The sequence below is a fragment of the Sinocyclocheilus rhinocerous genome, unplaced genomic scaffold (genome assembly GCF_001515625.1).
Source record: "Sinocyclocheilus rhinocerous isolate Xijiao unplaced genomic scaffold, SAMN03320098_v1.1 scaffold1467, whole genome shotgun sequence".
Classification (NCBI taxonomy): Eukaryota; Metazoa; Chordata; class Actinopteri; order Cypriniformes; family Cyprinidae; genus Sinocyclocheilus; species Sinocyclocheilus rhinocerous.
This window is the reverse complement of record NW_015647960.1, coordinates 110,221-126,837: the sequence shown is the minus strand read 5'-3', so window position 1 is coordinate 126,837 and position 16,617 is coordinate 110,221. Positions and strand designations below refer to the sequence as shown.

The window sequence follows — 16,617 nt, the reverse complement described above, 5'->3', positions numbered from 1 at the left end:
TATGTGTTTCCTTAGTTTTTTCTTATCAGTTTTGTGTATATTAGGGTTGTGTTACACCTAATGTTGTTAAATTAATGTTTATTGCATTATTTCAGTTTCATGTGTGTTACCATGATGATGTTTAGTGTTTGTGTGAATGACACTGTGCATCTTCTATATTATGTTAATATTTAAAAGCTGCTTGAGATGGGCTTTGGTTCATCATGTGACTTTCTCATCACCACCTGCATTTGGTGGTTATCAGTGTATTACAAATGTACAAAACAGATTTCAGTACTTCAATAGGTTGGTATATTAACATTATATCAGTTAATGAAATTACGGTATTTAACTGTAAATTTAAGTTAAAACCGTAAAACCTAAACTGTTGCTACCGTACTTTTTATGGTAAAATTCCAGCAACCACAGCTGCCAGTTTTTTACCGTAAATTTTACGGAATTTTTTTTTACAGTGCACGGTTTCAGCTAAAAATCTTCTTTATTGTTTTACTGAAGAAAAAAGTCACCTAAATCCTGAATGACCTGAGGGTGAGTAAATTAACAACAAATTTTCATTTTTCGGTGAACTATCCCTTTAAAAGGACGCTTCGTTAATGTTAAGAAGCAACCAAAGAACGCCGTGTCAGAGTACGTGAAATAAGGCCGCGAAATGAGGCAATTGCTAAATCAGCGTGCTCTCAAAAGACAGGCAAACGAGATCCAGATGGCTGTTCTGTTTCAGGGGCCACACCTGTTGTCCGAGGGGTGAGACAGGAGACACACACACAAACATAATGCAGTTCGCATATGTGTTCAAACGTGGCCACCGTGTTAAAAATATGACCTTGAGTGAACTTGAATGCAGGGAATTGACACAACAGGTGTGCAGCCCGTGCGAGTCCCTTAAGTAGTCGATACAAGCTGATCTGAGAACAGCTACAGCCCCCCACATAGCAGGAACGGCAAAGCACACACAAGTTGAAGGTTTAATGACAAAACCAGCAAAATATTTGAGACGAAAAACCCACATGAGGTAAATTAACGTGACTGCCAAAAATACTGTAAATAGTTCTGTTCCAAAACCTAGTGAGCTTAGACAGCATTTGAACAACTAAAGTTGCCTAAGTAAAATACTGTTTTCCAATGCAACATGCGCCAATGCAACATTCAAGATGGCGGATAATGCTGAAACAGAGAAATAATACTGATTATAATCATGCTTTTATTTTATTTAATGCTGCAAAATATAAAAAAAGTGCCAATCTAAAATAGATTATTGTACCCAAAATGTGTGTGCACGCTATGTATTCGCCATACTTTTTCCATAGTAGTACAGCTTTGTTAGTTAGTAAAATACTAATGTCAAACTACAGCGAAAACTAATGTCAAATGAGTCTCTTGCACTGAAAAAATTATGTAGGTTTTACTTTGAAACAAGTTTCACTGAATTTCACAAATAATTACAAAGAAAGAGCAAATAACGTATTTAATTATATTGAAATTTCAAAGTTGTTTTAACTTTGTAATAATCTTTGTTTTATTTACAACTTTAAAAAATGATTTTTTTTTTTTTACAGTGTGCACGTCACATGGGAAACGTAATTTGTGTGATGTATGTGGCGCAGATCAAATCACTCAGTAGGTTTCACGATGTTAGCATACTTTCTTAGAAAGTAGCTGCCTGTGTCAGTGTTATTTTAGTATTATTTATATACTTTCATAGTATTCATTAATATTTTTAATCGTCTTTTATTTTCATATGTTCAGCTTTCAATTTAATTTTAGTTTAAGTTTTAGTCATTTTGTTATTTTCTTTTGTCATTTTTATTAGTTTTTTTATATTTCTGTTTAGTTTAAATTCAGTTAATTGAGTAATTCAACTAAAACTTACTTCTTTTAGTTATTAAGTAATTTTTAGGTTTTTCTTCTAATATTTATATTTTATTTTATTTCAGCTTTCAAAAATTTCAAATTTATCTGAGATGACAAAATGTGTCTCAATGTGGAAGAAAGGCCAATATGTAGAGGAATAAGATGCATTTTTTATGTATCCAGATTAATGTGGATGTAGCCTCAGTGTTAGTTAACAATATCAATATTGACTTACACTACATTAGGTTTTGGAACAGAGCTTATATCTTCTCCTCTCTCTTCTTTGTGTAAAGCTTCTTTGTGCAAAGCACACTCAATCCAACTTTCACTCCCTGCTCATAAGTCAGAACCTCAAAAAGGCCTGTTCCCCGAGCAAAAACATGCACCCTACAATAACATCCAGCCATTTTGGCCCAGGTTAAATTCCAGAAGTTTTCCAGATTTGATTAATAGCGGTGGAGGGAAAGGCTGATAGGATACACACACTTCTCCTGAATATCACTGATGGCAGCTGTAATGCAGGGCTTTCACGGTTGACTGCTCTACATGAAGTTACACAATTATGTCTTCTAAGTTAAAATTATCATCATGTGGTCATCATACTGTGACCCTGTGTTTCTCTCAGAGAAATAACAGCATTCAACCACACTACAGGAATCCTTCACCCAAAAAATGAATATTCTGTCATCATTTACGCCCCCTCAAGTCGTTTCAAACCCATATGCTGTTATATTTACAATGGAACACACCCCACACAGCTATTTGTCAAAACTGACTATGAATATCAAGCTCCAAAATGGACACCATAAAAGTAAGAAAAACAATCAAATTAAAACAAATGCATGACATGACTCATTTGGATTATGAAATGGCTGTGAACAATTATTAATAAAGTATAATGCAATGATAAATTTGGGTTATAGTAACATTAGTTGCTATTATTTTTGTGCTGGGAGCAGTTGAGGATGTAATATCTCAATTCAATATTGCAAATAAAACTCTTGACACTCTCAGAAAAGAATAAAAATATGTCACCGCTACATTCTTACCCAGAACGAGACGTGCCTGGCATGATTCCTCCACCAATACCAACATGTTTAATTTCCTCTCCATCTTGATTCTAGTCTTATCAACAGCTTGACACGTCGAGGTCTGAGGATAATTCTATCTGCGGTGTGACCGTGAAAGCAGCTTGGCAACAATGAATGAAACGTCTTTCAACAAAAACGATTTCATTTCAGACAGGAGGTTTGGCTGTCATGTTGAAGTTCATATTGAACTTTGTGAGGGTAGCTGAGGACACATTTTTGCCTTGTATTTATCAAAGGCATAGTTCAGTCAAAACAGACAAATAATGTCAAACATGACTTTTGATGTAACAATTGTGCTGCTTAATATTTTTGTGGAAACTGACTTTTTTTCAGGATTGTTTGATGAATTCAAAAGTTAGATTATAAATGTCTACTGTTTCTTTGATCAATTTAATGCATCCTTGCTGAAATTAATTAATAAAAATTAATAAAAATCTTACTGACCCAAAACTTGTTCATGTGTCAAAAATGTTTCCAGCATCAACCTCATTATGCCCTTGTTTTATGTAGACACAGCACTAAATCCTTTTATAATAAACATCTGCAGCTAATATCTGCCTATCACGTTGAACTTGATCGCATACATTACTCTCTAATTTCAAATGTCAAGCATCAGAGTCTATGACTGAGCCACATCTTGTCAGGCGCTTTCGAGGATTAGGCAAATGGGACACATCCCTCAAGTGAAAGTGCTCAGGGTAAAACACTAGATGTCCCATATAACTAAGAGAGTCTTGATTAGCATCCCAACTTTGGCATTACCAACATCCTCTTTGGCATGAGGACCGGAAAGTCAAAAGAGGCGTTTCAGAGATGCAAATTTATGGAAATGCTACATTAAAAGTAGATCAAAAGTGTCATTGCAAAAAAAAAAAAAAAGGCGTTATGAGCATTAGCAGGCAGGGGGGTGATGAAATGTGTTTTTAGCAGTTGAAAAGAATTCAGGCTTTAATCAGAGACAATTAGGAGCAGCTTGGCATGTACATTTACACACACACACAAGAGTTGAGAGAAAGGTCTGTACTAAATACCAAAGTGCTGTGTAATCAAATGCTCCATTTACCTGTGTTTAAATGTGCTATATTACAGATTTAATAGTGATTTACAAATATACAGTCAAAGGGGCTACAGACTTTCAATAAATGTTTAAACTTCAATGAATTACTAAACATTTTTTCAAACATACAAATGCAGAATCCAAGATAAGATAAGATAAGACAGACAGACAGACAGACAGACAGACAGACAGATAGATAGATAGATAGATAGATAGATAAAAACAACAGACAGATAGATAGATAGATAGATAGATAGATCACTCATGCTGCCCACTACAGCTCATCTACACTTACAGACTCGACAAAAGCAGCCACTGAATGTGACTCATTTCTGCACAGTATGAAATTATTCTTTAATGATGGCCGAATATGAGGTGTGCATCACTTCTTTTGCTGTAAAGAACTGCATGTATCGAGACTCCAGATTATTACTAGGTGCATTCTGGGAATTGAGGGCTGTTTGGAACTGATCCGAGAACCACAAGAGCATGACGCTAATTGAGGACCCACAATGTGTCTGTCCATCACATGGGATTAGCATTAACTTAAAACCATTGCTAAAATGCAATTCTTCCATCCATAATACTGATTTATCTAGTGAAAAGGTCGTCTCATCTGAATCAGGAGAGAAATTTGCACAAATCAATCACCGTTTGCAAGTGAAAACAGTCCAAAACAGTTCTAAACAAATATGTGTGTGGATTTTAATGTGAGAGACAACAGGAGATGGACTTTTACACTGGAGGAAGAGTTATTTTTGATTATGGACTGGTATTTTGGCCAGAAGCAACGGTTTAAAGTTAAAATGCCTTAAATGATAGATTTGTTTCTTACAAACATGCAGGTTTTCACTTCACAAGGTATTAATTGATGGACTGGAGTGGTGAGGATTACTTGTGGATTATTGTGATGTTTTTATCAGCTGTTTGGATCCATTGGTGAGCAAGTGATGTAATGCTACATTTCTCCAAATCTGTTCAGATGAAGAAACAAACTGGATGACATCTGAATGGCATGATGGTGAGTATATTTTCAGCAAATGCTCTTTTTGGGTGAACTATTCCTTTAATGGTCCATGTCTATGTCTAATCTACACATCGACATGCTAAAAATGTCAATTACAATACATATTGTTACAGCCTTGTGCTAATTGTATATAGTTTCCATTTGTGGTAACACACAATACAGTAACAGCTATGATACAAAACACCTCTTAACCATCTAACTACGCAGACACATACAGCATAAACCAAATATTAAAGGCGTCTCATATCTTACGGCTCAAATTCAACACCCTCCTGCTTTCTTCATTACTGGTCACTTCAGATATAGTTAGCATGCAAGTTCTGGTTCCTTTAGTCCTGCTGAGCCTGACTCTCCCAATTAAAATCTCCATCCCAATACCTCGGCAAGCCACAGATGGGGGTCAGTTTTACAAATACCCCATCAAAGACCTCAAAGATGAAACCTGGCACTTGCTTTTCCATGGTGAACACCTTCTCAAACCCAGACGTTCAAATCGCCCTGACCCTAGCTTGCTCCTTGACCCAATTTAATCAACACAATCCGAACCCATCCATTAAAAATCCACCTTCTGCCTGCACAGTGTCACGTCTTTTCAAACGAGAACTTATTTTAGAAAGTACTGGATTGGCTGTAAGTGGAAACACTGGCACTAGCGTGCTGCTCAGAGCCAAAAACTCCAGCTGGCTAAACTCAAAGTCTCAAGCAGGTAGCGCAACACAAAAAGCCATTAGATATGCTTTACGGGGCTCTCTGAGGAAAGCTGCTTTATACTATGGGCTTGTCTGTCGGGCGCTTCGGCTGGCCGGGGAGATGCCCAAAGGGAACATGTGCATTATCTATTAGTTTAAGCCTGTGTCTGTAGGGGAAAGCCCTCCATCTGTGGCTAACCTCAGCAGGCACAGGCCTGGATGGTATCCACCCTCTTTCTGGCAAGAGAGACGACTTACTGGAGAGAAACAGCACGCAAGGAGCGGCACTTGGGCCAGTGGCATTTTCTTTTGTAAGACCAGGCCTTTACCTTGCAGACAGGATGACTGGGAAGGTTTCACATCATTTGACACATCCTAAATATGAAATGTCATTCAGTATAAAAAAAAAAATTTTCTACCATAATGAACAGAAATGGGACCCTTTTTTCAGTAAGCAATTATAAATTAGGGGAAAGCCCTCCATCTGTGGCTAACCTCAGCAGGCACAGGCCTGGATGGTATCCACCCTCTTTCTGGCAAGAGAGACGACTTACTGGAGAGAAACAGCACGCAAGGAGCGGCACTTGGGCCAGTGGCATTTTCTTTTGTAAGACCAGGCCTTTACCTTGCAGACAGGATGACTGGGAAGGTTTCACATCATTTGACACATCCTAAATATGAAATGTCATTCAGTATAAAAAAAAATTTTTTCTACCATAATGAACAGAAATGGGACCCTTTTTTCAGTAAGGCCATTTTCTGTGTCTACCTAAGAATGCAAACCGTTGAAATCATTGGGAACTGTATATACTTTTCAGACAGAAATGGGACCCTTTTTTCAGTAAGCAATTATAAATATTAGATGAAAAACTTAAATGAAAAATAAAAATGTTTTTTTTGGCAACCAACTAAAATAAATGTATTTAAGTTGAAGTACAAAAAAACAAAAAATTTAAATAAATTAAAGCAAAACAAAAATAAATGAATAAAAAGTACAAAAAAACTCAAATGAAAATGAAAACTGAAAATATAAAAATAAAAAATATGAATATTATAATATTGTATAAACAATACTAAAATTATAAAAATATATGATGTTACCTGTTGTCAAAAGACCTCACTGAGTTGTTTAATTGAGCAAAAGGAGTCTAATTATCACTTTAGAAATCAAAAAATGCACATTTTCAATTTAATTTTGTGTGACACTTCATGTCTGATCAAATAATTAATCACAAAATAATGATAATACATTCACCAATGTTAAAACATTACAAAAACTAAAAAAAAAAAAAATTTAACTGCAATAACCGGAAAACCTGAAACTAAACTAACATACATCATGTTCATATTTCCAAAAGTAAAATGGCTACAAATTAATTTTTGCTTTTGATGCATATTATATTCTAAAACTTGAAACGTTCACAACCCAACTGCAATGCAACAGCGTAAAACATTTTTAAATGATCCAAACAGCGCATTAATTTTAGCAGCCCTGAAATGAAAGAATGAAAGAAAAATCTGTGGAAAAAACTCAAACCAAACTAATACTAACAATAGTAAAAACTATTAAAATCCATGCCAAATTGATAAATTGGAAATTGAATAATACAAGTTCACATACTATATACTGCAGCAAAAGTATGAGCAGTATGGTAAAATGCTATTGCAAACACAGCCAATGAGTATTTTTGCATGCACACACCTATCAGCATTGACATACAACAGCAGTGCATTAGTACGAGCTCATATGAGCAGAAATGCTTGGAAGTCTGTCATAACAACAGGAAGCAACATGTGTTTGCGTGGTTGCCGTGCCACCACCACATTCCTGTATTAAATCACCATAATATAAGCCATCCCTGACATGCATGCCAACACGTCACAAACATAACAACTGGCCTGGAAACAGACATCAGTGCTGGACTGACGTGAACCAAGGTTTCCATAACAGGCCCCAAAACAGTTTGATGGCACACAGTGTGTCTGGGTTAATGGCTCCCAGGGCAAGCATTCAAAAGAAAACAGTCAGGCAGAGCTTTATAATGCCTATAAACTTCGGGTTTACTTGGACTTTCCTGTTACAGAGGGTTTACCGAAATGGCCTGGTTTAAATTCCCCTTAAGCCGAAGGGCTGATCTGAAAGTCTTAACTGATCGTGCCGAGAGGAAACAGTCCAACAGCAAAGAAGAACCACCGCTAACACACTGCCTGTCACTGAAGGTTACATTATTTCTGTGAGCTATGAACATTCAAAATTGGACAAATCAAAAACTACATTATCGACAGGTCTTGTGCTCCGTTTTTTTAACCTTAAACCGCATAAACACATTTAATTACACCAAATACACAAAATAATGTTCTTTTTAGCAACGTCATATGACCCCTTTAACACTCTCACTATTTCAAAACGGACAGTTCATGGATTCTGATTGGTCAAGAAAGCTAAAAAAATTAATAAAAATACTGCTTAATATAAAAATTAAATCCATTATTGTTGGGGTCAGTAAGATGTTTTTTTTTTTTTTAAAGTCTCTTATGCTCACCAAGGCTGCATTTATTTGATCCAAAATATAGTAAAAACTGTAATATTGTGGAACATTATTACAATTTAAAACAATAGTTTTTATTTGAATATAGTTTCAAATGTAATTAATTTCTGTGATGAAAAGCTGAATTTTCAGAATCATTACGCCACTCTTGCAAATATGCTGATTTGCTGCTCAAGAAACATTTCTTGTTATTGTCAATGTTGAAAACAGTTGTGCTGCTGAATATTTTTGAAACCGTAATAAAACCAAGATTTTCAGGATTTTTTTAATGAATAGAAAGTTTAAAAAACAGCATTTATTTGAAAGAGAAATAGTTTGTAACATTAGAAATCTCTTTACTGCCACTTTTGATCAATTTAATGCATCCTTGCTGAATAAAAGTATTAATTCCTTTTTAAAAATCTTACTGACCCCAAACTTTTGAACAGCGGTGTATAAAAATGTATGTTTCATATAGATATAAAATAGACTTTCATAAATCGATTTAAACCATTTTGTTTTCAATTTAAAAAAAATTTGAACCTGCCAAGGAAAATGAAATTAAAATCAAATTTTAAATTAATTAAAATTCTTCAAATTGAATACTTCATTATCAGAATTTGCTGAACTTGACAATCAAGGTTATATCATATGAAATATTAGGTTACTCATAGCACACAATACAATAAAATTAAATAAAATGTAGCACTGTTGTCATTATGCTGTTTTCCTCTCAGTGGAGCTCAGAAATGCACAGACAGACATTATTCATGTTTGACTTGTGCCATCCTGTCAAATTAATCACTGACTCATTCAATCATATGCCCACTTCACTTTTCTACAGAGAACTCATGCAACACGAAAGACAAATCTATAGATCTGATCCAAACCTAGTGAGCTGCCTACCTAGACAGCATTTTAAGGCATCATATGCGCTTTCGACATAACGACTGTTCCAAAATGGAAAGAAGCATATACATCATTAAAAATATATGTACCCAATATATGCTGTTTATATATACCAAATGATAGTAGACAACAAGGCAGTTCACTAGGTTTTAGAACAAAGACTATTTGTATTAAAGCTAATGAACCATGATCATTTCTCAGAGCAGCAGTTTTACAATGCGCAATTAAATCACCACAAAAGGAAGTGGCAAGTATGACTCGGGTTTAATTAATAAAAACTCATCTGAGCAGACAGAATTCAGTTGAATATTCAGAGGTAACTGTGCATGTGATGCTGTGTCTCTGACCTGGTCATCATAGCGGTAAGTGAGATACTGCTCTCCTGTTGTGTCTTCCAGAAAGCTTCCTTGTGGAGAAAGTGCAAATTCAGGGAGGAAGTAAGCACTCTGCGTCTGGCTCGCTACTCCCTGTAAAACAAGACCACAACAACCACATTAAACTTATAAAAGCACTGTGGACATCATTTGAGGGCCTGCATGTAACATTTTTACGACAGCATAATGTAAGTATACAAAAGATGCTATCAAATAATATCAGTGTTCAACTATTGCACATAAAGTTCAAGCTGAAATGCTGTACACATGTTAACTGAGGTAGAAAGGTTCACTAGAAATATACAATTTAACAATTCTGGTTCTAGTTGATAATAGACATGAAGTCTGTCAATGACTTTTTGAATGTTAACTAGGTTACTTCACTGGACACTTAAGACTTTTTTTTTCTTCTGTGGAACATAAAAGAAGACATTTTGAAGAATATTGGTAACCAAACTTTTTCCGTTCCCATTGATTTCCATTATATGGACAAAAAACACAATGGAAGTCAATGGGAACCAAAATTGTTTGGTTACCAACACTCTTCAAAACAACTTCATGTTACACAGAAAAGATACAGGTTTGGAAAAAAAAATCATACAGGTTTGGAATGACATGAGGGTGAGTAAATTATGACAATTTTAATTTTGGGGTGAACTATCTCTTTATGGTAGGTTACCAAGCAACATCACATCAATGTGACCTAATTAATATTCATGAGCTAAGCCTATTTTTAAATTTGTGTTCCAAATTTCCATACTTTATTTTCATCTTTTCAAATAACGTGTGTTTGTGTGTGTGTGTGTTATATATATATATATATATATACACACACACACATGTATGTATATACTGAAAAAATATTGGTGAAAAAATTTTCACTCTGAAATTGCTAGTAAATTTCACAAACAACTGCAAAGAAACAGCAAGTAACACATTAAATTGAATATTATTTTGAAGTAGACAAATTTTCAAGTAGAAAGGCAAATATGTTCTCATAAACATACTCCAATAATCTTTGTTTTATTTACAACTTCAAAAACATTATTTATATATATATCAGCCACTGACTAAAAAAAATATAGACTGACATCAAATAATCATCCTGATAAAATGAACCTCGAAACCTGCCAGCTGCTATCCATCTCTGACATCCCCCAAACTAATGGAAGATAAAAGACTACAGCATGGACAAATTAAGAGGAAATTTAACTGTTAGTGTGTCAGAAGTTCATTGTGAGACAGTAAGAAGCCCACAGAGGAGAAAGCAGCTCCGGTCTGTTAGAGCTGAAATTCTTTGCCTTGGTGGTTTATTGAGGAAGATTAACTGCAGCACATGAACCAAATCCTGAATCGTTCAGACCAATTTGAAGTAGGCTACCATGTGTTTACCCTGCTAATGCTAGGCCGACGGCTTTCTCAGAACAGCCTGGCGACACACTTATAAACAATTTATGGAAGTTAAGGAGGTTATAAAATCACAGCGAGCTCCTGAAAAGCTTTTTTCCCTCCCTGATCATTAAATGGGGAACTATTTACAAGTGTTTGAAGCTTCAAAACAAAATGTACCAGGTATCAAAAGTTAGACTAATTTTGTACCTGAGCACTGGGAGTGTCTGCTAGGGTGAGTGTGTGAGGCTGACTACTAAAGAGCAGCAGAGTTTGGCATGCGGTCAGAGGAGCCGCCCGGCATGCTTTCATCAGTGACACAGACTTTCACTGACAAGCCTGAATTAACAGCCCTGCTATTCGTGTGTGTGTGTGTCTGTGTGCGTGTGTGTGCGTGTGTGTGTGTGTGTGTGTGTGTGTGCGAGGGCTGGACAAAATTCAGAAGAATTTTAAGAACTGGCTCCAAATTCAGAGTCACAACACAGAGGAATTGCATTAGTTCAACATCATTTTTGCAACCAAACATAAATAATTACATCATTAATTTTGAATATTTGTTTATTTTTTTCCTCATACAGTAATTGAAAACACATATGTCTGAACACATGTCTTCAATAATGTTAAAGCAATTTAAACAATTTTTTTTCATAAAATTTTTAATAAATTATGTTGAGAAAACTAATGAAGTACTGCATTATTTAATATCTATTATATATATATATACCCACCTCACTAATAAATCCACCCTCCGGGGTATTTATTAAGATTTCCTTGTCGTGTGATTCTTCACCCCTTACAATATATATATAAAATTGGATTTTATTGGAATAGAATACGTAATTAAAATTAAAATTATTATATTTTAGAAATAAAATATGTATTAAATCAACTCATTTTATGGACCATTTTCAGTCCCTAGACTGTTCTGTCTTATCAATATAATTTAATGTGTCGATTAAAAACCCTTAAAGTCAAAATAAAGATGGTACCCTCCGTATGATCACAATCAATCAGAGTGTGTGTGTGTGTGTTTGTCATGTACGTTTCTGCAGTCTGTCTCCAAACACACAGTTCAATCCAGTCTGATTACAGTCTAAACAAGTCTCGTCTGTCATCTCTCCTGTCCCTCTGCACCCCTGTAAACACCCTCCATCTGTGTTCCCCAAAACTCTCACACACACACACACACACAGAGAAATCCTTCAGGTGCTGACTGTGTTAGCAGGGGACATCTTCTCCAATAAATTCCCTATGAGGCCCCAAGGTAACTCACAGGGGCCCACACAGACTTACGACATGAATAATCGTAACGACACCACACAATAGAGGATTTTTTGGACAAGCCTCGAATCTAGGCCCGCCCCCTGATCGTTCGGGGGTGCAAATTGGTATTTCTACGGTAGGAGGCGCTATTACACATCTTCTGAAAGAGTACTGAACGTCTGGATCAAAGCATGGCGAAGGAGAAGCAGAAACAAGCCATCATATATGTAAGCAGATGCATATGTAATAATCATCAAACAGCATATAAATCAAAACTACCTAACGTTACCAAAATAAAATGACAACCCAGGAAGTGGTTAAGGACTGTGCAAGCTTTGAGGGTGTTAATGGACATGATCTACTCCATCTATGTTTTGATCATCATTCTGACTCCTATCCAGATGTAGTCTTTGACAAAAACGTGATTTCCTCAGCTTTTTGTTCAAAAAAAAAATTGTTTTTCATGAAACTTGCCCATATTCAAGTGTTGATAAAAAAAGAATGCATGTTTGCTTGTTTGTTTAAAAACAGAGGTTCTGTTCTTTCTTTTGACATATTGCATGTTCAGATATTCATACAACAAAATGATCAAAGAAAATGATCAAAAATGCTGGCGGTAGCTGGCAACTTAAAAAAAAGCTGGCAGGGAAAGAGTTAAAGTCGAGTGGAATCTAAAAAGTTCTGAAAATGATTCCAAAGATATCATTCATCTGTGTCATTATTGTTATAGTTGTGGTGTGGACTTCACTATTCTCACAGAATTAGAATTATTTTTACAACTTTATTGTTATAGTTAAGGCCCGTTCACACCAAGAAAGATAACTATAATGATAACAATATTAGCTTCCACACCAGCGGACGATAGCGTTCTATTAATTATAAGTTTGCACTGCTCTTTTGTCGTCTGCCTCTTTAAATGCTTGATTTCTTTAAAATCAGATTGATTTTTGATTGGCTGTCAATGTTTTTAATCAACAAAAAATCACTGTTTGGATATAAAATGGCAACTACTAAAGAGCCTACGAATGGATCATTATTGCAGTGATTATTAGTCTTTGCAACTTCAGGGATCTTATCTATGCACAATCAGCTTGTAACACTCCAAAGAGAAAGAAAAACTTGAAATCGCATCATATGACCCCTTTAAACAATCATGTCGGAAGATGAACTCATGTCCATATTTCAGGATGACAATGCCAAGATTCACTGCGCTCAGACTGTGAAATAGTGTTAATTTCGTTAACGAAGACTATGACGAAAAATGTTCGTTGACGAGCTTTTTTCCCATGACTAAGACGAGACAACAATAAGGTCAATAAACGATAACTAAGACTATATCAACATGCAATTTCGTTGACGAAATAAGACGAGACTAAAATGTATAAAAATGGCTGCCAAAATTAATACTGCTGTACGGTTAATTAATAATAATCTTATTGCTAAAATGTCAAGTTTTCATTGACTAAAACTAGACTAAAATACTTCAGGTTTTCTTCGACTAAAATGTTGAGACTTTTAGTCGACTAAAACTTGACTAAAACTAAATAGGATAAGGTTGACTAAATATGATAAAAACTAACAAGGACATTTTAGCCCGGGACTAAAATAGCTGAAAATAGTTGACAAAATTAACACTACTGTGAAAGAGTGGTTCAGGGAGCATGAGAAATCATTTTCATGCATGTATTGGTCACCACAGAGTCGTGACCTTAACCCTACTGAAAGTCTTTGGGATGTGATGGAGTCGACTTTGAAGAAGGGTTTGACTCTGCCATTGTCAATACAGCAATTAATGCAACTCTTGGTGAAAATAAATGGTTGTTGGAACAGCGCCACAATGAGTATACACTGTAATCAAAGCTAAATGCAGTCTAATGAGACTTTTCTTTTTGGCCAGGAAGTGTAGCTGTAGTGTGTCCTTACCTATTCTCACAGAAATAAAGTTTGAAGGTTACACTTTATTTTAAGGTGTCCTTGTTCCAGTGTAATTATACATATAAGTACTGAGTAATATTAATTAACTACATGTACTTACTACATGGTTAGGGTTAGGATTAGGGTTACTTGCATGTAATTATGCATAATTAATTGTTATTATAATAGTAAGTACATGTAACATATATAACAAGGACACCTTAAAATAAAGTGTTACCAGTTTTAAATTTAAAATTCTCACAGAATTAATTTTTAAAATAAATTTTTACCTTTATTGTTATAGTTAAGGCCCATATACACCAAGAACTATAACTATATTAGGTAACACTTTATTTTAAGGTGTCCTTGTTACACATGTTACATGTACTTACTATTGTAATAACAACTAATTATGCATAATTACATGCAAGTAACCATAAACCAAACCCTCATCATAACCCTAACCATATAGTAAGTGCATGTAGTTAATATTACTCAGTACTTAAATGTATCATTACACTGTAACAAGGACACCTTAAAATAAAGTGTAACCCTATATTAGCGCCCACACCAACGGATGTTAATGTTCTGTTTACTGTAAGCGTTTAAATTCTTGAAAAGTGTTACATGTACTTACTATTGTAATAACAATTAATTATGCATAATTACATGCAAGTAACCATAAACCAAACCCTCATCATAACCCTAACCATATAGTAAGTGCATGTAGTTAATATTACTCAGTACTTAAATGTATCATTACACTGTAACAAGGACACCTTAAAATAAAATGTAACCCTATATTAGCGCCCACACCAACGGATGTTAATGTTCTGTTTATTGTAAGCGTTTAAATTCTTGAAAACTTTAAAGCTGAGTGGATTCTGATTGGCTGATGTTTTTATTGTTCATCAGCTAGAAAAAAAAAGTGATTCCAACAATAGATAGAATGTTGAATTGAACTTTATGCTTAGCAATATCTTCCTTGCTGTGAACGGCCCTTAACCTTTTCCGTAATTTACCCTGATTTTGATTCGACTTGAACATCAGGCGGCGTGTGAGTAACCGTACTGGGTTTCATTCAGCTTAGCACCACATACAAGCTCATTACTAAAGGCTCCGCTCACTTCCACTGGCATTTACAAGAGCCGGCACAGGTGTGTGTGTTTTTATGTGCCAGAAGATGTTTCATCAGGCACTCTATTAGGGAACTGTAGATACATTGTCTCAGCAGGGCATAAGTGCCAAATAAGTAAAGCACTAAGTCGACGGCCGTGCCATGAGTCCTATAACTTCAAAGATTGGAAGCGAAAGGCTCGGCTTTGGGCGAAGGAATGTCACGGCGCTGTCAGAGCGAGTCTACTCAACAATGAGGAGAAAACTCCGGCTGGTCTCTGGGTTTATGGCAGCAGGCCAGTGCCTCTCCTCAGACCGGACTAACCCTAGATAAGCTCTTGACTTTTAGCGCTCGGTGCCAAGGATCAGTACAGTCAGAGGAATATCTAATCCTGGATCATAACTTCCAGAAAGAGCGCTTCGTTAAAACAGGGCCAGGTTAACATCTGGTCACTCGAACATTCCTCAGCTCTGAAGTCAGTGGGACAATGAAGATTCATCATTTACCCTGAGCAGTGTCTATGGGGTGGTAAAAGCATCCTGACTCTAAATCCTTTGGAAAAAGCGTCAACAGCAATTTGGGTCACATGCTTCTTGTAAGACAATCATATAATGTCCCTGACGTCACATAAAAGCTTTCAGAGTATTTTTTTTACGACAGTCAGTTACCATTGGCAGACACTATAGAAATGTAGTCACACACAGTGACTCATAAATGAAACATCCCAACTTTTTTTTTTTTTCTAGCACACTTCAAATTTAGAAATCTCTAAACTTAATATGTCATGGCCAGCATGTTGAAGATTACTGACCCGGCCAGCGTTTTCAACAGAATTATGATTTTGCAGCAGTGTAGTGGGGGATAAATATTTATAAATATAAATATTAATATATAAATGCACTAAATATATATACATTTTGTTTTTAAAGAAATCAATACTTTTATTTAGTAAGGATGCATTAAATTAATAAAAAATTGCTACGTGTACTGCGTTAGGCTAACTGAGACTTGTCATTTGCACTTATATATTGTTGCTCTTTTGTTAGTTTTGACTGCTTTTATTGTCCTCATTTGTAAGTCGCTTTGGATAAAAGCGTCTGCTAAATGACTAAATGTAAATGTAAATGTAAAATGTTGAAAAAAAAATTTTTTAAATGCTGTTCTTTTGAACTTTCTATTTATCAAAGAATCTTCTAAAAAGTATCACAATTTCCACAAAACAACTGTTTTTAATATATAATAAGAAGAAATGTTACTTGAGCAGCCAATCAGCATGATTTCTGAAGGATCATGTGACACTGAAGACTGGAGGAATGATGCTGAAAATTCAGCTTTGATCACAGGAATAAATTACATTTTTAAATATATTCAAATAGAAAACAGTTATTTTAAATTGTAATAATATTTT

General features: G+C 35.3%; 1 protein-coding gene across 1 annotated transcript in view; it reads right to left on the bottom strand.

Annotated features, from left to right (window-relative positions):
• The window catches only part of LOC107709482 (ADAMTS-like protein 3), a 200,839-nt gene that overhangs the window by 161,448 nt on the left and 22,774 nt on the right, over positions 1-16,617 (bottom strand). Inside the window, exon 3 of the mRNA XM_016513974.1 lies at positions 9,500-9,619. Coding sequence (XP_016369460.1) covers positions 9,500-9,619 — 120 coding nt within the window. The remainder of the gene's footprint in view (positions 1-9,499; positions 9,620-16,617) is intronic.